Raw genomic sequence first — 18,530 nt, 5'->3', positions numbered from 1 at the left:
CTCTCCCACTGCGCCACGCAGTTATTAGACACATTTACTAGGATAATTCTGGAAAATCCCTTATCTGCCTGTTGTGTTACTAGTTTTTTAGTGAGATTATTTAGTACCTGAAAGTCGGAGGGGTGTGGCCACGGGTGGGATGACCGCCAGTGTCTCTGAGGGAAGTCACGCAGCTGCAGCGGGATGCAAGCTCCGCTGATGTCTACGGTAAGAGCCGACTTATTACCACAATTTTCTCACCGAAACCTGCCGGTTGACATGTGGTCGGGATCTATGTTCGCTTGACCGCTCTGTTCCATAGTAAAGCTTCACCTTCAGGAATTTTAAACAAGGAAACACTGGCTGTGTTTGTGATTCTAAAGACAGCTGCAGTGCACCGCTTCCCACCTCCATCATTCTACTTTGAGTTCTCCATTATTAATTGAAAAAATTGCAAAACATTCAGCAACACAGATGTCCAGAATACTGTGTAATAATGCGATTAAAGCAGACTACTTATAGCTTGGATCGGGCTGGAAAAAAATGTCCGCTACAACCCGAGATGTCACGCGCACACGTCATCATACACGTCAACACGTCAACAGGATACCTCGCGGGAAATTTAAAATTGCAATTTAGTAAACTAAACCGGCCGTATTGGCATGTGTTGCAATGTTAACATTTTATCATTGATGTATAAACTATCAGACTGTGTGGTCGGTAGCAGTGGGTTTCAATAGGTCTTTAACTGTGAATAAGATATAGAATAATATTTATGTAGCTTTTACATACATAAAACAACACTTTTGGAGTTGAAATAAATCATCAAATGTAGAAAAAATTAACAAAACATTGTTATGAGCATCACTGATTGTAGGGATCCTCACATCCTGTAATGTGAGGATGTTCACTCTGTTGTGATGCCACCCAACAGAGTGAGGAATAGCAAAAAAGAAAAGTGTAACAACAACCATAGAGACGGAAATTAAACTTGTTATGCTACAGGATATGTTTTGGCTGCTCATTACAATATGAACAATACTATTAATTAACTTCAAAAATTACTTTTACTGGTCCGATGTGAATGTAAATGCAAACAATCCAAATGTTTGTACAAACCCTATTTCCATATGAGTTGGGAAATTGTGTTAAATGTGAATATAAACGGAATACAATGATTTGCAAATCATTTTCAACCCATATTCAGTTGAATATGCTACAAAGACAACATATTTGATGTTCAAAATGATAAACATTTTTTGTTTGCAAATAATCATTAACTTTAGAATTTGATGCCAGCAACGCGTGACAAAGAAGTTGGGAAAGGTGGCAATAAATACTGATATAGCTGAGGATTTCTTATCAAACACTTATTTGGAACATCCCACAGGTGTGCAGACTAATTGGGAACAGGTGGGTGCCATGATTGGGTATAACAGTTTCCCAAAAAATGCTCAGTCTTTCACAAGAAAGGATGGGGCGAGGTACACCCCTTTGTCCACAACTGCGTGAGCAAATAGTCAAACAGTTTTAAGAACAACATTTTTCAAAGTGCAATTGCAAGAAATTTTGGGACTTCAACATCTACGGTCCATAATATCATCAAAAGGTTCAGAGAATCTGGAGAAATCACTCCACGTAAGCGGCATGGCCGGAAACCAACATTGAATGACCATGACCTTTGATCCCTCAGACGCCACTGTATCAAAAACAGACCTCAATCTCTAAAGGATATCACCACATGGGCTCAGGAACCCTTCAGAAAACCATTGTCACTAAATACAGTTCGTCGCTCTATCTGTAAGTGCAAGTTAAAGCTTTACTATGCAAAGCGAAAGCCATTTATCAACAACATCCAGAAACGCCGCCGGCTATGGTGGCAATTAATACTGATAAAGTTGAGAAATGCTTATCAAACAATTATTTGGAACATCCCACAGGTGTGCAGGCTAATTGGGAACAGGTGAATGCCATAATTGGGTATTAACGCAGCTTGGGAAACGGTCACCACTTTGTGAACAAATGCGTGAGCAAATTGTCAAACAGTTTAAGAACAACATTTCTCAACAGGCTATTGCAAGAAATTTAGATATTTCACAATCTACGGTCCGTAATACCATCAAAAGGTTCAGAGAATCTGGAGAAATCACTGCACGTAAGCAATGATATAACGGACCTTCGTTCCCTCAAGTGGTACTGCATCAAAAAGGGACATCAGTGTGTAAAGGATATCATCACATGGGCTCAGGAACACTTCAGAAAACCACTGTTAGTAACTACAGTTTGACGCTACATGTGTAAGTGCAAGTTAAACCTCTACTATGCAAAGCGAAAGCCATTTATCAACGACACCCAGAAACGCCGCCGGCTTCGCTGGGCCGGAGCTCAGCTGAGATTGACTGATGCAAAGTGGAAAAGTGTTCTGTGGTCTGACGAGTCCACATTTCAAATTGTTTTTTGGAAACGGTGAACGTTGTGTCCTCCACACCAAAGATAAGAACCATCAGAACTGTTGTAGATGCAAAGTGGAAAAACCAGCATCTGTAATGGTATGAGGGTGTACTAGTGGCCAAGACATGGGTAACAACTGTGAAGGTACCATTGATGCTGAAAGGTACATACAGGTTTTGGAGCTACATATGTTGCCATCCAAGCAACGTTATCATGGACGCCCTTGCTTATTTCAGCAATACAATGCCAAGTCACTTGTTACAACAGCATGGTTTCATAGTAAAAGAGTGCGGGTACTAGACTGGCTTGCCTGTAGTCCAGACCTGTCTCCCATTGAAAATGTGTTGCGCATTATGAAGCCTAAAATACCACAACGGAGACCCCGGACTGTTGAAAAACTTAAGCTGTACATAAAACAAGAATGGGAAAGAATTCCACCTGAAAAAGCTTAAAAAATGTGTCTCCTTAGTTCCCAAAGGTTTATTGACTGTTGTTAAAAGAATAGGTGATGAAACACAGTGGTGAACATGCCCTTTCCCAACTACTTTGGCACATGTTGCAGCCATGAAATTCTAAGTTAATTATTATTTGCAAAAAAAAATAAAGTTTATGTGTTTGAACATCAAATATCTTGTCTCTGTAGTGCATTCAATTGAATATGGGTTGAAAAGGATTTGCAAATCATTGTATTCCGTTAATATTTACATCTCATTTCCCAACTCATATGGAAACGGGGTTTGTAACAAATACGAATGTTTTGTACAGGGAGGTAATGTATACAAAACATCCGTATGATAAATAAACACAAATGACAGAGCACTAAAATGTATGAAAACATTAATACAATTGTAAAATGATTGTCCTCACAGTGTGTTTAAATAGCACAAAAGTAATAGCACATTAAAAACCTGTATGCCTCTTGCTGTTAGACATCTGTCCGGCATGTCAGAGGTTGAATAGGATTACTTTATTTTAGTTTCATTATCCATCCATCCATCTTCTACCACTTGTCCGGTTCGGGGTCGTTATATAGTGGTTATAGCGGTATAGCTCGGTTGGTAGAGCCGCCATGCCAGCAACTTGAGGGTTGCAGGTTCGAGCCCCGCTTCTGCCATCTTAGTCACTGCTGTTGTGTCCTTGGGCAAGACACTTTACCCACCTGCTCCCTGTGCCACCCACACTGGTTTAAATGTAAAAATTAAATATTGGGTTTCACTATGCAAAGCGCTTGGTGAGTCACTAGAGAAAATTAATGAATTATATGAATGAAGTGAATTATATGAATATAATTCACTTCACTTCACGTCACTTAAAGGCCTACAGAAACCCACTACTACCGACCACGCCGTCTGAGAGTTTATATATCAATGATGAAATTTTAACATTGCAACACATGCCAATACGGCCGGTTTAGTTTACCAAATTGCAATTTTAAACTTTCCGCGAGGTATCCTGTTGAAAACGTCGCGGAATGATGACGCGGAATGATGACGCGTGCGCGTGACGTCACCGGTGGTAGCAGACATGTTCTCCCAGCACCAATCACGGCTAAAAGTATTCTGTTTTTATCGCATAATTACACAGGGTTCTGGAAATATGTGTTGCTGAATCTTTTGCAATTTGTTCAATAAATAATGGAGACTATAAAGAAGAAAGATGTTGGTGGAAAGCGGTGTATTGCAGCCGACTGTAGCAACACAAACACAGCCAGTGTTTTCTTGTTTGTTGTGAAGCTTTACTATGGAACAGAGCGGTCAAGCGAACATGGTTCCCGACCACATGTCAACCGGAAGGTTTCAGTGAGAAAATTGTGGTAATAAGTCGGCTCTTACGTAAACATGAGCGTAGCTTGTGTCGTTCCTCCTGCAGCTGTCAAAGAGGCAGCTGCGACTTTCTTGGCTCCTCCATGGCTTCCGTCAGAGACACTGGCGGTCACCACACCCCTCCAACTTTCAGGTATGACTATATAATCTCACTAAAACACTAGTAACACAATAAGCAGATAAGGGATTTCCAAAAGTATCCTAGTAAATATGTCTGATAACATCTGAATCGCTCCCACTGCCCTCGTCTTTTTTTTTTCTTCTAGTCCTTTACTCTCACTATCCTCATCCACGAATCTTTAATCCTCGCTCAAATTAATGGGGAAATTGTCGCTTTCTCGGTCCGAATCGCTGTAACTGCTGGTGGCTATGATTGTGAACAATGTGAGGATGTGAGGAGCTCTGCAACCAGTGACGTCACGCGCACATCGTCTGCTACTTCCGGTACAGGCAAGGCTTTATTATTAGCGACCAAAAGTTGCAAACTTTATCGTCGATGTTCTCTACTAAATCCTTTCAGCAAAAATATGGCAATATCGCGAAATGATCAAGTATGACACATAGAATGGACCTGCTATACCCGTTTAAATAAGAAAATCTCATTTCAGTAGGCCTATAATTTCTCTTTGAGACTTTCATGTTAAAACGACAACTAGGGATGTCCCAATCCGGTATAGAAAATCGAACTATCGGTTTACATCTAAAATCTACGATATCAACGCTTCAATAGTAGCAGTACTTGTGCAAAGCAGGACAGCCAGTTAACATCCAAATGTCCTCTACCGCTAATAATCATACAAGGTTGTTCTCTTTGTAGTGAACTAATTTATAAAAGGTAAACATGGGAGGCTATAGGCTACTAGGAGCGAGCAGCTGAGCACACTAGCTAAGCATATAGAGCAGGGGTCTCAAACTCAATTCACCTGGGGGCCACTGGATGCAGAGTCTGGGTGAGGCTAGGGCGCAATAATTTCTTTTTTTTTTAAATGTTGCCTACTCCTCAGCATGTCTAGTTGTATAATGACGTTTCAAATTGTATCCATTGTGCACCGCAACTTTCTCTGTGCAAATAATACACGTTGGGGTGCCCCCGTGCTCAACAAATAAATATTGCATCTCCCACTTTTCCTGGAATTGTCTTTGCTCATCACTAACCTTTCTCTTCACTGCAGGCTTTGAAAAAGACATGTTCGGGTTGTGGATCATATTTGTATTTAGCCGAAACACGTAGATTAATGTTATTTCTGCAATGTGTGTCGTTCCGCTTTTCCTCCCTATAGCAACGCGGCGGTCGGCGGAAAATAGCCGGGAAAGTACCGGGATAGCAAGTGCAAAAAAAGTGACGGCTCCCAGATTGTTAGCTGGCGTTATATAGAAATAAATGTAGTGTTCATCGTGTGAGGGAATGCAAATTAAATCACAAAAAAAAATAATAATAATAACGGTTTGAATTGGTCCAGGTTATCAGGGACCGTTATTACTGACGGACAGGTGTTCCGATGTGACTGCAGCCAGGAACCTAAGAAAACCCTCTTCTCCATGGCAACGTCTCTATTGCTTTCACTCATTTGCCACTTTTCCACTAACGCAGGGGTAGGCAACCCAGAACGTTGAAAGAGCCATTTCGGACCCAAATAACACAACACTGTATAGTGCCATGAATTGATTTACGTGGACCCCAACTTAAACAAGTTGAAAAACTTACTCGGGTGTTACCATTTAGTAGTCAATTGTAAGGAATATGTACTGTACTGTGCAATCTGCTAATAAAAGTTTCAATCAATCAAAGCCATTCATATAAGACTTGCGGGGCGCACTAACATTAAACTTTCATATTAAGGTGGGGGCCTCAAAATAACGTCTCGCGGGCCAATTGCATGTCTGAGGCCCCTGATATAGAGTAATCGAACAATGTTGCAGTCTAAAACACCACATTTGTAATCATAAACAAGTATCAAATAATTATAGTTTCATATTATTTACACATTCAAAGTCTCCATGGCAGAGAGGCATGTATGAAAGTATTCCGTAACAAAAGTGTCTGGATCATTTGACTTACTGCATCATGAGCTAAAAGTAATGACTTACTGTGGCCACTAGGTGTCGGCAAAAACAATCACCACTCTACTTCAACTTAAAGACAACATACGTCCATTGCAGATAGTTAATAAATAGGTTAGTGTTTTTCCAAATGTAACATGGTTCTTGAAGTAATTTTACTTGATCAAACATTCTCTAACATTCCAGTCTATAAAATAATAAAAGTATGTATTCTTTGTGTTGATATTATATTTGATCCATATCGGCATTGGCCAATAATCAAGGCTCCAATATCGTTATCGTATCAAAAGTAAAGAAGTTGTTTAGGAACACCCCTACCTAAAACATTCCTATTTAACACTCCAGTTAATACATATTTTATGATGGTGGCAGTGTGAGTTTGAAATTAAGTCAAGGGGGTTTGTTAAGGTTTAAATACACATTATTTTTTATGGGAAAATTGTTTTAAAAAAAGTTAATCAACATCCCAGAACTGATCGTGTTCTCCTTTGACGTTTCCTCTCCTAGTCCTGCCAGGAAACTACTCCTAATATATATTCTGATTAAACTGCAGCATTACCTCTGATAACTCAGACACGTAAACTAAGATAAAAACTCAATAGGGGCTTTTAGACACAATGTATTGCATAACACTCTGCATACAGTATATGTTTGACTGGCACAGTGGTTCAGTTTGGAAAATCCCCACTACTTGTAAATGCACTGTCTTGGTCTAATACGTGCTTATCATAGTGCAGCACTGACCTGTTATCAGCAGCAATTAGATTAATATTTTGCCCTCAATATATTTAATGGCTTCTCTATGAAACAAGTGGAGTCCGGGACCAGATTAGCTACAAATCATGCGTCAAGAACTTTAGTAAAGAGAATTTTTTTTTTTTAAACGGAGAGAAAAAAAAACAGGTCTAATTGGTGGGAACTGCCACTGGTCACGTCGCAGAGGATGCAGCATTGATTCCAGAGTGACTACAATCTAAAAATGACTTCCCCCATGAGCTAGATAACAGCTCACCATAGCTCCCAGAAACAGTTTGCCTCCAAATTCTGCAGACATTTTGGCTGCGCTAAACAAGAACTGATAGTGATGCAAGTGGAAAAACAACTTTATCAGAGGGTGTTCCTGTTTTAAATGCAGTCCTGCACCAATGTCACGCTCTCACAATCAGTCAACACCATCCAATTAGAGCAAAGTATGGATACTGGGGTCATAGTCTTGAAGTGTAATTAAAGAGATGTCATGTTCTTTGGCGAGAGCTTGATTTTAGTTCAGTAATGAATCAATAGGCAAACAGGCTATGCCATCTGCAAAACTCATTTTAAGTATGTGAATGTAGATTGATAGATACATAGATAGATAGATAGATAGATAGATAGATAGATAGATAGATAGATAGATAGATAGATAGATAGATAGATAGATAGATAGATAGATAGATAGATAGATAGATAGATAGATAGATAGATAGATAGATAGATAGATAGATAGATAGATAGAACGTTATTGATTCCTTCAGGAGAGTACTATCATTGTTATTCAGTTGATCTAAAATATACAAAGAATGTGCTGTATATGTGTCCAATAATTTGGCCTTGCTTTATATTTACACACACACACAGGACTGTACAGTATATGTTATGACAATGTTATGACAGTTATGACAATACTGAGAGCAAATTCAAATAACATAAAATAATAGTAGAGTATTTAGACGTAATATCAATAATGCAAATTTTGTTTCCAAATAGATTCATCCTACACTGTTTAGTAGAGGTGGGAATCTTTGGGCATCTCACGATTCGATTCTATTCCGAATCTTGAGGTTAAGATTTTATACAGAATAAATTCTCGATTGAACACGATTCTCGTAATACATATTTTTGTATATAAATTATAATAAAATATTGTCAAAACAGGTTATAGGTTAACCTCTTGGCTGTTGATGTCCGACTTATACACAGTGTTGGCCAAAAAAAAAAAAAAAACATTTTTCAGAGTTTCTGCAGGTATCAGCTAATCTTATTTGATGCTTTTTAACGCCATTTAAACAATTGTAATGCCCATGTCCGACTGCAGACAGTTATTATATATATTCAATGGCTTACAAGTAGGGCTAGGCGATACTGTATATCAAATATCAATCAAATACAATCCACTTTATTTGTATAGCACATTTAAACAACATAAATGTTTCCAAAGCGCTGCACAACAATAATAAAAAGAATATTCAAATATTATACTTGGCTCCACCAATGACTGAATAAAAAATAAAACAAATATAAAAACAATATAAAAATAAATATGAATAAAAACGATTTTAAAGGGTAAAACCAATTAAAATAATAAATCCAAATCAAAATTTTAAAAAACACAGAATATACTAGATATATCGTGGGTTTGTCTCGGTGCGATACAGAAAATGACTATATCGTGATATTCGAGTATACGTTCTCATGCAGTTGCTTTTAGCTGCGGGCATTAAACTGCATGCGTTTCTCCCTCTTTCTTGTCTCTCCTTCTCACAGAGACTTAAAACAAGCGCACCTTCTTACACGTGTCACATACTGTCATGCTCACGTGACAGTGTGTGACACGTGGTAGTGACATGGTAACATTAGCTATGATGCTAACGGTGTGGTGCGGATGGTAATACGAGAGAGAGAAGATGCGAATCTGGTAACAAATGGAGGAAGAATCAATTCCCAAAAAAAACAGCACGGGGTCCATCGTCTGGCGGTGGTTTGACTTCAAGCGGTAATATGTTGGACATTTATGCGGCAGAAGTTTTGCTACAAAAATAAGCAGCACTGCTAATTTGTAGCATCATTTGAAAAGTCACCCACTAGAGAATGAAGAGTGCTTGAAACTGCATTTCAACATCTCCGTTCGGTGCCACACCCACAAAATTCCGAAGCAACTATTTCCACATAAACACCGTAGGACATATACTATTTGATATTCAGCTCATTTTTATGTGACACTTATTGAAATATCTTGTGTGACATCCCGCACAAAAGTGCACTTTATTTGTTTTTAACTATTGTAGTGGCGTTCTGTACAAAAAGTACACTTTCATTTAGTGTGGTTTTGATATGTCATCTTAGTGACATCATGCACAAAAGCGCACTAATAGTTTGTTTTAAAATGTCTCTGAAAATCTTGCAATTTCTGTTTTGAAATGACATGAATGTTTGTGCCACTGCTTGATAACTGTTTAATAAATACAGTTTTTATAGTATGTTTTTACTACTGTAATTGGAACGTAAATCACTTAATTATCCAACATAAGTAAACAAAAGCTTTACATTAGCATTCACAAATGACGACGAAGAAAAACATCAAGGTCATGAAAACTTCCCACACTCTAAAATACATTATAAAGACAATTTCCATCAAAGACAAAATAAAAAACATTTTATTATGATACTTATGTTTTATTTTATTTTATTCTTGTTTTACCATGCACATTTTTCTTTTATTTCTTCCTTGTGAAAGTTTTATTTCAATTTCTTAATTACTGTATGAAAGTTTTTGAGAATAATCTTTTCTATGTACATATTGTGACAAAATGTTTAGAAACATGTTTACTTGTATGTAAGTCTGGGCCAATAACACATTTTGCTCAAAGATATATTGACCCGCAAATTATTGCCAATAAACGATATTATTGCCATTATTTTTTGAGACCAAATTAACCACTGATGACAATACATCATATTACTGGAAGTATAGCTTTTCAAATGCAATTACCTTGTATTTATTGTATATTTAACATTGTAAATGAAATGTAAACATTTTTAAATACAAAGTTAAATAAAACAAACAAATAATAACAATACAACATACTTTACCTGTAGGCAAAACTTCTAACTTGGAAAAAAAAACATCCCAACCAAAATCCATTAAAATAGGTTCTGTCTCTGTTAGGAAATACAAATACACAAATACAAATACACACGACCAAAACAATAAACTAAATGGCTAAATAAAGTAAAGGTGACCAAAATGATCACGGTTATCAATGTTATCGTGGTATTGTTGAATGTGCTCAAAATGTACTCATACACACTAAAATCTTTCAACTAAGTTGTATTTTTTTTTTTAAATAACTAAAACAAATAAACGATTTACTTTCTTGGCAGAAGAAACATTAGTATTGTTCTGGCTTCATAAGACCCATATTTATTTTATTTGTGTTTAAATATGTTAATCTTTTTTTGTAATTTATAAAGGGTGATCAGTTGATTCACGTCCAGTTTATGTAACGTTACGTGAGTTCAATTCCTGTTGAACAGAGTTTGTATGTTTCTTAACTTCACACTGTTGAGTTGTCGCTTAGTTGTTTAAATACTAATGTGTTTGTACAAGTTTAGATCGGGGAATAACGTATTGACATACAAATACAGTAATACTAACAATCGGGAATTTTAAAGCGGTTATCATTACTAACATTTATTTGTAGTACAAATGCCCGCAGCAGCAGAAACCAATGCAAAAGAGTGACCATTCTTGCAGACTGTCTCGCTCGCCAAGCACGGACGTTAATTAAAAAAACACAAACTTTGATATGAACCTAAGAGCCACGGGTCCGCCTCACTTCACAAAGAGTCAAAACACTTGATAAAGGATAAAAAAATCCCCCCCTTTCTTTTAATTCCGCTAGGTCACAAATGCGTGCAGCTGCTGAAACCGATGAAAAGCATGAATGCTCTTGAAGCATGCACATGGTGATTAATCGACGCTGGAAAATTTACCGACTTAATTTTCATTTATCGTCGGTTAATGAACATTTCAAATACTGGCCCAGGCCTACTATATGGATCTGATTTCTTAAATTGTATGTCTCATATTGTTGTTAAAATAAAGTTAGAAGAAAAGAGCTGTGATTGGTAACATTGATACGACATCATTTCCAGGGTTCGCACAGCCCATCTTTGCAAATGTCATCTCCTGCGGTTTCGTTGTATCGAAATGATTCATTCCAACACCAACATTAAAGCGAGTGTCGTTTCAAATGCCATTGTTTAATACCGCCACTACGACACACAGGAAGCTCTCTCTCTCTCTCTCTCTCTCTCTCCCTACTATATGGATCTGATTTCTTAAATTGTATGTCTCATATTGTTGTTAAAATAAAGTTAGAAGAAAAGAGCTGTGATTGGTAACATTGATACGACATCATTTCCAGGGTTCGCACAGCCCATCTTTGCAAATGTCATCTCCTGCGGTTTCGTTGTATCGAAATGATTCATTCCAACACCAACATTAAAGCGAGTGTCGTTTCAAATGCCATTGTTTAATACCGCCACTACGACACACAGGAAGCTCTCTCTCTCTCTCTCTCTCTCTCTGTCTCTCTCTCTCTCTCTAGTCAACACGAGTTGTGGTTGCTTACACAGGAAAACATGTGGAAAAGGATTGTAAGTAGATCTCTCCTGCTCGTACCGAAACAAAAATTGTTGGTGACTGAAAAGATGCCCCCTCCGTTCAAGTAATTCCTCTGTCAAATAAATGTACTCAGATGCTGCAAGTGATGAACAGACTGAGACCTTTTGTTTCCAGTTTGAAAGCCAGGGCCAAAGAAAAGAAAAATGTCGCTGACAACAAAGTTGTTAAGTTCATTTTTATTCATCGTTCAATTTATCGACTTACTATCAGCCCGGGCCTACAATTGTATTAATTTTAATGCCTCTGGACATCAAATTTCATGTTTTAATGCTATTTAAGGGTTAATTTTTGCAAAATCCATTGAATTACTTTTATGCTTTTTGATAACCCGCGGAAACCCTGCTTTTAAAAATGTTGAACTTTAATCTGCACACATCAATTAATTTGTCTTTTAAATTAATAATTTCCATGATTTTTGTCATGCACAAATATTCCCTGACATAGAATAATGTTTGTGAACAAGATCTGCAGTGTTAAAGTCAAACATACCTGCAGTGAATGCTCTGTGAAACTGAAAGATATCCTCTCCTTTCAGCTCTTCAGCAATTTGACCAATTTTCTGTCTGACGCCATCCAGTTTTCCATCTGCCTCATTCAAAACCACCTCGACATCTGGAACACTTTTAATTAAAAAAAAAACACCACAATAAGAACGGATACAAACAAAGAACAAATAACAAATTTCCATTATCATGCATTCCAAATTCAGATTTGTAGTCCATTACTTCAGTCCAGACTAAAAATTAAAAAAGGATAGTTGGTGGTCATTTAAGCGTGGTCTGGTTTGCGTTGCATGTTTTCCAGCAGCCCAAATAATGCCTGTATTTATTCATATGCACAAAATTGCACCTCAGTTGGACTGTTTTTGTGTAGTGTGTATTGTCCATTCTCACACACCCAAAACAACATGACGTCATCTGAGTCACATACTGTAAATGCATAAGACTTTCCTTTTTATGGCAGAATATTTTTTTACCAGCCTACATTTTTAAACAGCTACATCATTTCCTAAATCTTAAGAAATGTTTTACCTGTATAAGAGCCCACACATAAAAGGTTAAAAAATCTGTCATTTAGCAGTTTTCGGCCCTGGTGATATGGCCTAAACATAAAATCTAAGATTGTTTCTCCTCATTTTTTAAGATACCAATGAATACAAAAATCACATAGATAATTCAAAATCAAGTTTTTCTTTCATTTTATTAAAAACCAGTAGTTTGAAATTGCACTCCATGCACTGCTTACTCTTAGCAAAATTCTAATTTGTTTGTTTAATGTTGTTCTTTACAAACCAGATATAAATTTTCCTTTTCGCATAATAATTTTCAAATCAAGAGCTTCCTCAGGGAGGCAATACATCTGTCTTGAGCAAATCACTCCTGTTAACAAAAATGTGGTATTGCACATTACGTGCAAATGAATAATAATTTTCATCACTGAGATCAATAAAGTGCAAACTTAAAACTTTTGTTTTAAATAAAATACTTCTGTAAACAAACAGGTAATGTACATTTTATGCAAATAATCAAGTAAAACATTAAGATGACACTGTAGTTTTAGTAAGTGGATAAATGCAGGCCTTTACATTCTACGCGCATCACATCTTGGCAATGTAAAGAGCGACTGATTTAGTGATCTCTTAAAGTGTTGTGTTCCTTTCTCATCATACATTTTACCTTGTGTAAATTATTCCACCACAGTAAGTTGTCTTTTAATGGGAGTCTGTATATTATTGCGGTCTTGTTCGCCTCATAAAGAGTTGCATTTTTTGCACTCGACAGGAGGGTTGTGTTACAGATGCAGGTATAATGTAAGTTTGTTGTGCTGCTGCCTTTTTAAACACACTTTGCAGCGTGCTGTCATTTATTCCACACCTGTTGCTGCAAATATAATATACACTTTTATTTTCTTTGGAACAAACGTCTCGCTCTCGTTTGCGTTAGCCATGTTTTACTAAGTGGGTGAATCGACGTCAAGAAAATAAGGGTTAGGGCGGGAGCTACGGAAGCTCCAGGGAGGAAAAAGTATGCCCGAGCAACGGGAGAAAAACATTTGATTTTTCATTTTTTTTAATCGTCTTCTACAAAAACTTGAATTTATTAATAAAATGTATGTGTCGCCCAGGACTAAGCTGTTTTGATCTTTGTGTGTGTGGTATGCTACGATAAATATAAACAGATAACAGCAGACACTTACTGTTTCTGTACTAACACCAACTCAGAATCAAGTCCTCCAAAGCCAAAATCTTGCGTGAACCAGCGTGATTTAAAGGGGTTGGCAAGTTGATCTAAATATCAATCGTATCGATACCAAAATAGATAATACATTGAATCAATACCGATCAATATATAAGACACATAAGAGAGGAGGGAAAGATAGTGGTCTAGGGGATTATTTTTGAAAGAAAATAAAGTAAAAAAGAAAAGACTACAGAAAAAGTCATGGAGATTGAGGATTCAGGCTGATGATTTTAGGTTGTCCTGAAGAATTTGCAGGTAATCCTCCTTTTTCATTGTCCTATTTACTCTCTGTAAAGCACCAGTTCCATTGGCAGCTCAATACGCCCAGAGCAAAATACTACCACCACCATGATTGACGGCCTCACCTTTTCTCCTCCAAAAATATTGCTGAGTATTCTGGCCAAACAGCTCAATTTTTGTTTCATCTGACATCACATTGACAAACATAAGACCTTCGGAAGGAAAGTTCTGCGGTCAGATGAAACAAAAATTGAGTAAACAGCTCAAGATTTGGTCACATTTTTAGTAGACCCAAAATAAATTCATAAAAGAAACAAACTTCATGAATGTTTCCTGTGACCAACAAGTATGTGCTCCAATCACTATCACAAAAAAATAAGAGTTGTAGAAATTACTAGAAACTCAAAGACAGCCATGACATTATGTTCTTTACAAGTGTACTTTTGAGCACGCCTGTATGTGTTATTGTCTAACATAAGGATTGTGAATAATAAGCAGAACTCCAAAAAAGTGCAGTTCCCCTTCAACCAGACCAAAAAATGTGTGACCGCACTCTTTCCAACTTCAGCTGGATGTACACACCTTGTCACTCTGTGCAAAAGAAAAATTGTCCTCTTGCTCTCAATGGTGACGTCTCGACTGAGCTTGACAAGGCGTTCGTGTTTGTCATGTTTGGTGTCAAGCTCCTTCTGGAAGACTTCAAAAAGAAATGCATGTAAAAAAATAGCACTTGTTGCAGGTGAAATGTGTCATCTATATAAAGAGGATGTAGGTACCTTTGAAGGCGGCAAGGACAGGCGAAGACAAATCGGCACTTTGCTGATGAGCTCCATCACTCTTTTTCTGTGGACGTCCTTCAACTGTAAATGGAGCAGAAAAGCGACAGATGATGTTGCGACATAGTAGGATAGTTTAAACGACTCTCAAGTGTCCATGTGCTGTGAAACATTGTATCAAAGAAGTCCCCAATTAATTTATTCCAGCTTTGGTCTTTAGGGAGATGCAGGATCCTAGAAAATGTTGATGTTATTGAGATAATGAGCTTTTGTCGTCATTGGTGTATAGCAGGGGTCACCAACGCGGTGCCCGTGGGCACCAGGTAGCCCGTAAGGACCAGATGAGTACCCCGCTGGCCTGTTCTAAAAATAGCTCAAATAGCAGCACTTACCAGTGAGCTGCCTCTATTTTTTAAATTGTATTTATTTACTAGCAAGCTGGTCTCGCTTTGCTCGACATTTTTAATTCTAAGAGGGACAAAACTCAAATAAAATTTGAAAAGCCAAGAAAATATTTTAAAGACTTGGTCTTCACTTGTTTAAATAAATTCATTTATTTTTTTACTTTGCTTCTTATAACTTTCAGAAAGACAATTTTAGAGAAAAAAATGCAACCTTAAAAATGATTTTAGGATTTTTAAACACATATACCTTTTTACCGTTTGAATTCCTTCCTCTTTTTTCCCGACCATTTAAATCAATGTTCAAGTAATTTTTTTTTTTATTGTAAAGAATAATAAATACATTTTAATTTAATTCTTCATTTTAGCTTCTGTTTTTTCGACGAAAAATATTTGTGAAATATTTCTTCAAACTTATGATTAAAATACAAATAAAAATATTCAGGCAAATCTAGACAATCTTTAGAATCAAATTTAAATCTTATTTCAAAGTCTTTTGAATTACTTTTAAAATTTTTGTTCCAGAAAATCTAGAAGAAATAATGATTTGTCTTTGTTAGAAATATAGCATGGTCCAATTTGTTATATATTCTAACAAAGTGCAGATTGGATTTTAACCTATTTAAAACATATCATCAAAATTCTAAAATGAATCTTAATCAGGAAAAATTACTAATGATGTTCCATAAATTATATTTTTTATTTTTTCAAAAAGATTCGAATTAGCTAGTTTTTATATTCTTTTTTTCGGTTGAATTTTGTATTTTAAAGAGTTGAAATTGAAGATAAACTATGTTTAAAAATTTAAATTTCATTTTTTTCCTGTTTTCTCCTCTTTTAAACCTTTCAATGAAGTGTTTTTTCATCATTTATTCTCTACAAAAAAAACCTTCCGTAAAAGGAAAAAAATGTACGACGGAATGACAGACAGAAATACCCATTTATATATATATGTAGATAGATAGATAGATAGATAGATAGATAGATAGATAGATAGATGTATTTATTAAAGGTAAATTGAGCAAATTGGCTATTTCTGGTAATTTATTTAAGTGTGTATCAAACTGGTAGCCCTTCGCATTAATCGGTACCCAAGAAGTAGCTCTAGGTTTCAAAAAGGTTGGTGACCCCTGCTGTATTGGGGGTTAACATATAAGAACCAGAAAACACTTGAATCAATTAACATTCATCCATCCATTTTCTACCGCGTATTCCCTTTTGGGATCACGGGGGGCGCTGGCGCCTATCTCAGCTACATTCGGGCGGAAGTCGTCGTACACCCTGGACAAGTCGCCACCTAATCACAGATAGACAGACAACATTCACACTCACAACCATAAAATTGGGGCCAATTTAGTGTTGCCAATCCACCTATACGCAGGTGCATGTCTTTGGAATTGGGAGGAAGCCTGAGTACCCGGAGCGAACCCACGCATTCACGGGGAGAACATTAGAACAAGTATCATGGATGTGAAACAGCCGTGAATGTTAAACTCTGAACCTACCTTGTTGTTTATTCATACCGTCGGCGTTGCTGTACACTAAAAACGAGTCAATGTTGAACTGTTCCTTTTCGAGCGGTTTAAGTAATGGAAACTAGTGAAATGATTCAGTGTGATCACACATATTAGCGCTGGTGTTAGCTGGCACCCTCGATAGCTTGACGGGCTGGGGGGCGGAGGGTCTTAACTCGAGCGCCTGAACAATTCGTTCGACTTTTATCTAAACTGAATATACACTAACTGTACTGTAAATACGTGAAAATAAATATATTGCAGTTTCACTGGGAATTAATAATGTGTGTCTTTCTCTTCAGGCAGTTCGACTGTCTCGTTTGTTTATTGTCCGGGGGCTTTTGCGACGTTTTCCTGCGTGTCCGGAAGTGTGCAGAGAGGAGCATTGTGGGAAATGTAGTCATTTAAGAAAAGTAGGGCAGCTTATTTTTTTAATCGCCAGTTGTTTTGTTTGTGCTCTCTTAGGTGACAAAATACAAAACACATTTTTCATAATTAATATGACATGGAGAAGAATACAAACACTTCTAAGAAGATCACATGCAAACTCCGAGAACAAATGTAAACATTTCAGCTGTTGGTGGTGAATCATTGAAACCTATCAAAGTAAAGTTCAAGTATAGACGTCATTGAATACGTATTAATGCAATCTGCACGTATATATAAATGCACTTGTATTCGCCTTTTTGAAAACTATTGAGCCGACACTATCATGTATTAACGAGGACACGTACTGTTCATCCACGATTCTTAAAAGCAATGTCATATGCAGACATTGCACATGTAGTCAGTCACAATGTATTATTTATAAATATAGGTGATGTAATATGCAGCATGTATTTGGAGCATGTGTCCACGGGGATACAAAGTCAATAAACTCATGTGGCCTTAAATATTACAGTGAAAGGGAACCCTTTTGGAAAAAAAAATATGTTGTTGAGTGATAGGAATGTCACAAATGCAAGTCTGGAATGATCAAGACAACACTGTGCTGTGACGTCGAGTCGTGCTGCCTTCAGGAACTCCCCCCAGGCTCATACATTCAAGTTTTCCACGATGTGGTCATTCATTCACATAAAATGCACGTGTTGAGGAAGTAACTTTTTTTTTTAACATACTTTCCTATCAACTTTTCAAGAAAATGTATGTTTTTAAAAGGACAGCAACGCTCAAAATTGATGTAAATATCATGTTCATTGTTGTGGTTTGCGAGAGTGAGCGCTACCATAAGCTACAATCAATGCAGCTGTGTTTTTTTTTTGTTTTTGTTTTTTTTTAACAGAAAAACTATACTATCTCTTCCCTCCGGGTACTCCGGCTTCCTCCCACTTCCAAAGACATGCACCTGGGGATAGGTTGGTTGGCAACACTAAATTGGCCCTAGTGTGTGAATGTGAGTGTGAATGTTGTCTGTCTATCTGTGTTGGCCCTGCGATGAGGTGGCGACTTGTCCAGGGTGTACACCGCCTTCCGCCCGATTGTAGCTGAGATAGGCACCTGCGCCCCCCGCAACCCCAAAAGGGAATAAGCGGTAAAAAAAAATGGATGGATGGATGGACAATACTATCTCTCTGGAAAGACTCTAGATTTACAAATGGA

General features: G+C 37.2%; 1 protein-coding gene across 2 annotated transcripts in view; it reads right to left on the bottom strand.

The window, feature by feature from the left end:
- The window catches only part of tsnax (translin-associated factor X), a 32,595-nt gene extending 15,299 nt beyond the window's left edge, over window positions 1-17,296 (bottom strand). For both annotated transcript variants that reach the window (XM_061910651.1, XM_061910652.1), the window contains exons 1-4: window positions 16,923-17,296; window positions 15,017-15,100; window positions 14,823-14,937; window positions 12,250-12,380 (exon numbers count right to left, since the gene is read on the bottom strand). In XM_061910651.1, coding sequence (XP_061766635.1) covers window positions 12,250-12,380; window positions 14,823-14,937; window positions 15,017-15,100; window positions 16,923-16,938 — 346 coding nt within the window. In that variant the 5' untranslated portion in view covers window positions 16,939-17,296. The remainder of the gene's footprint in view (window positions 1-12,249; window positions 12,381-14,822; window positions 14,938-15,016; window positions 15,101-16,922) is intronic.
- Between the last annotated feature and the right edge of the window lie 1,234 nt (window positions 17,297-18,530).

This window comes from Nerophis ophidion, linkage group LG09, assembly GCF_033978795.1.
Source record: "Nerophis ophidion isolate RoL-2023_Sa linkage group LG09, RoL_Noph_v1.0, whole genome shotgun sequence".
NCBI lineage: Eukaryota > Metazoa > Chordata > Actinopteri > Syngnathiformes > Syngnathidae > Nerophis > Nerophis ophidion.
Note: the sequence above shows the minus strand (reverse complement) of the source record. Positions and strands in the feature narration are given on the sequence as shown.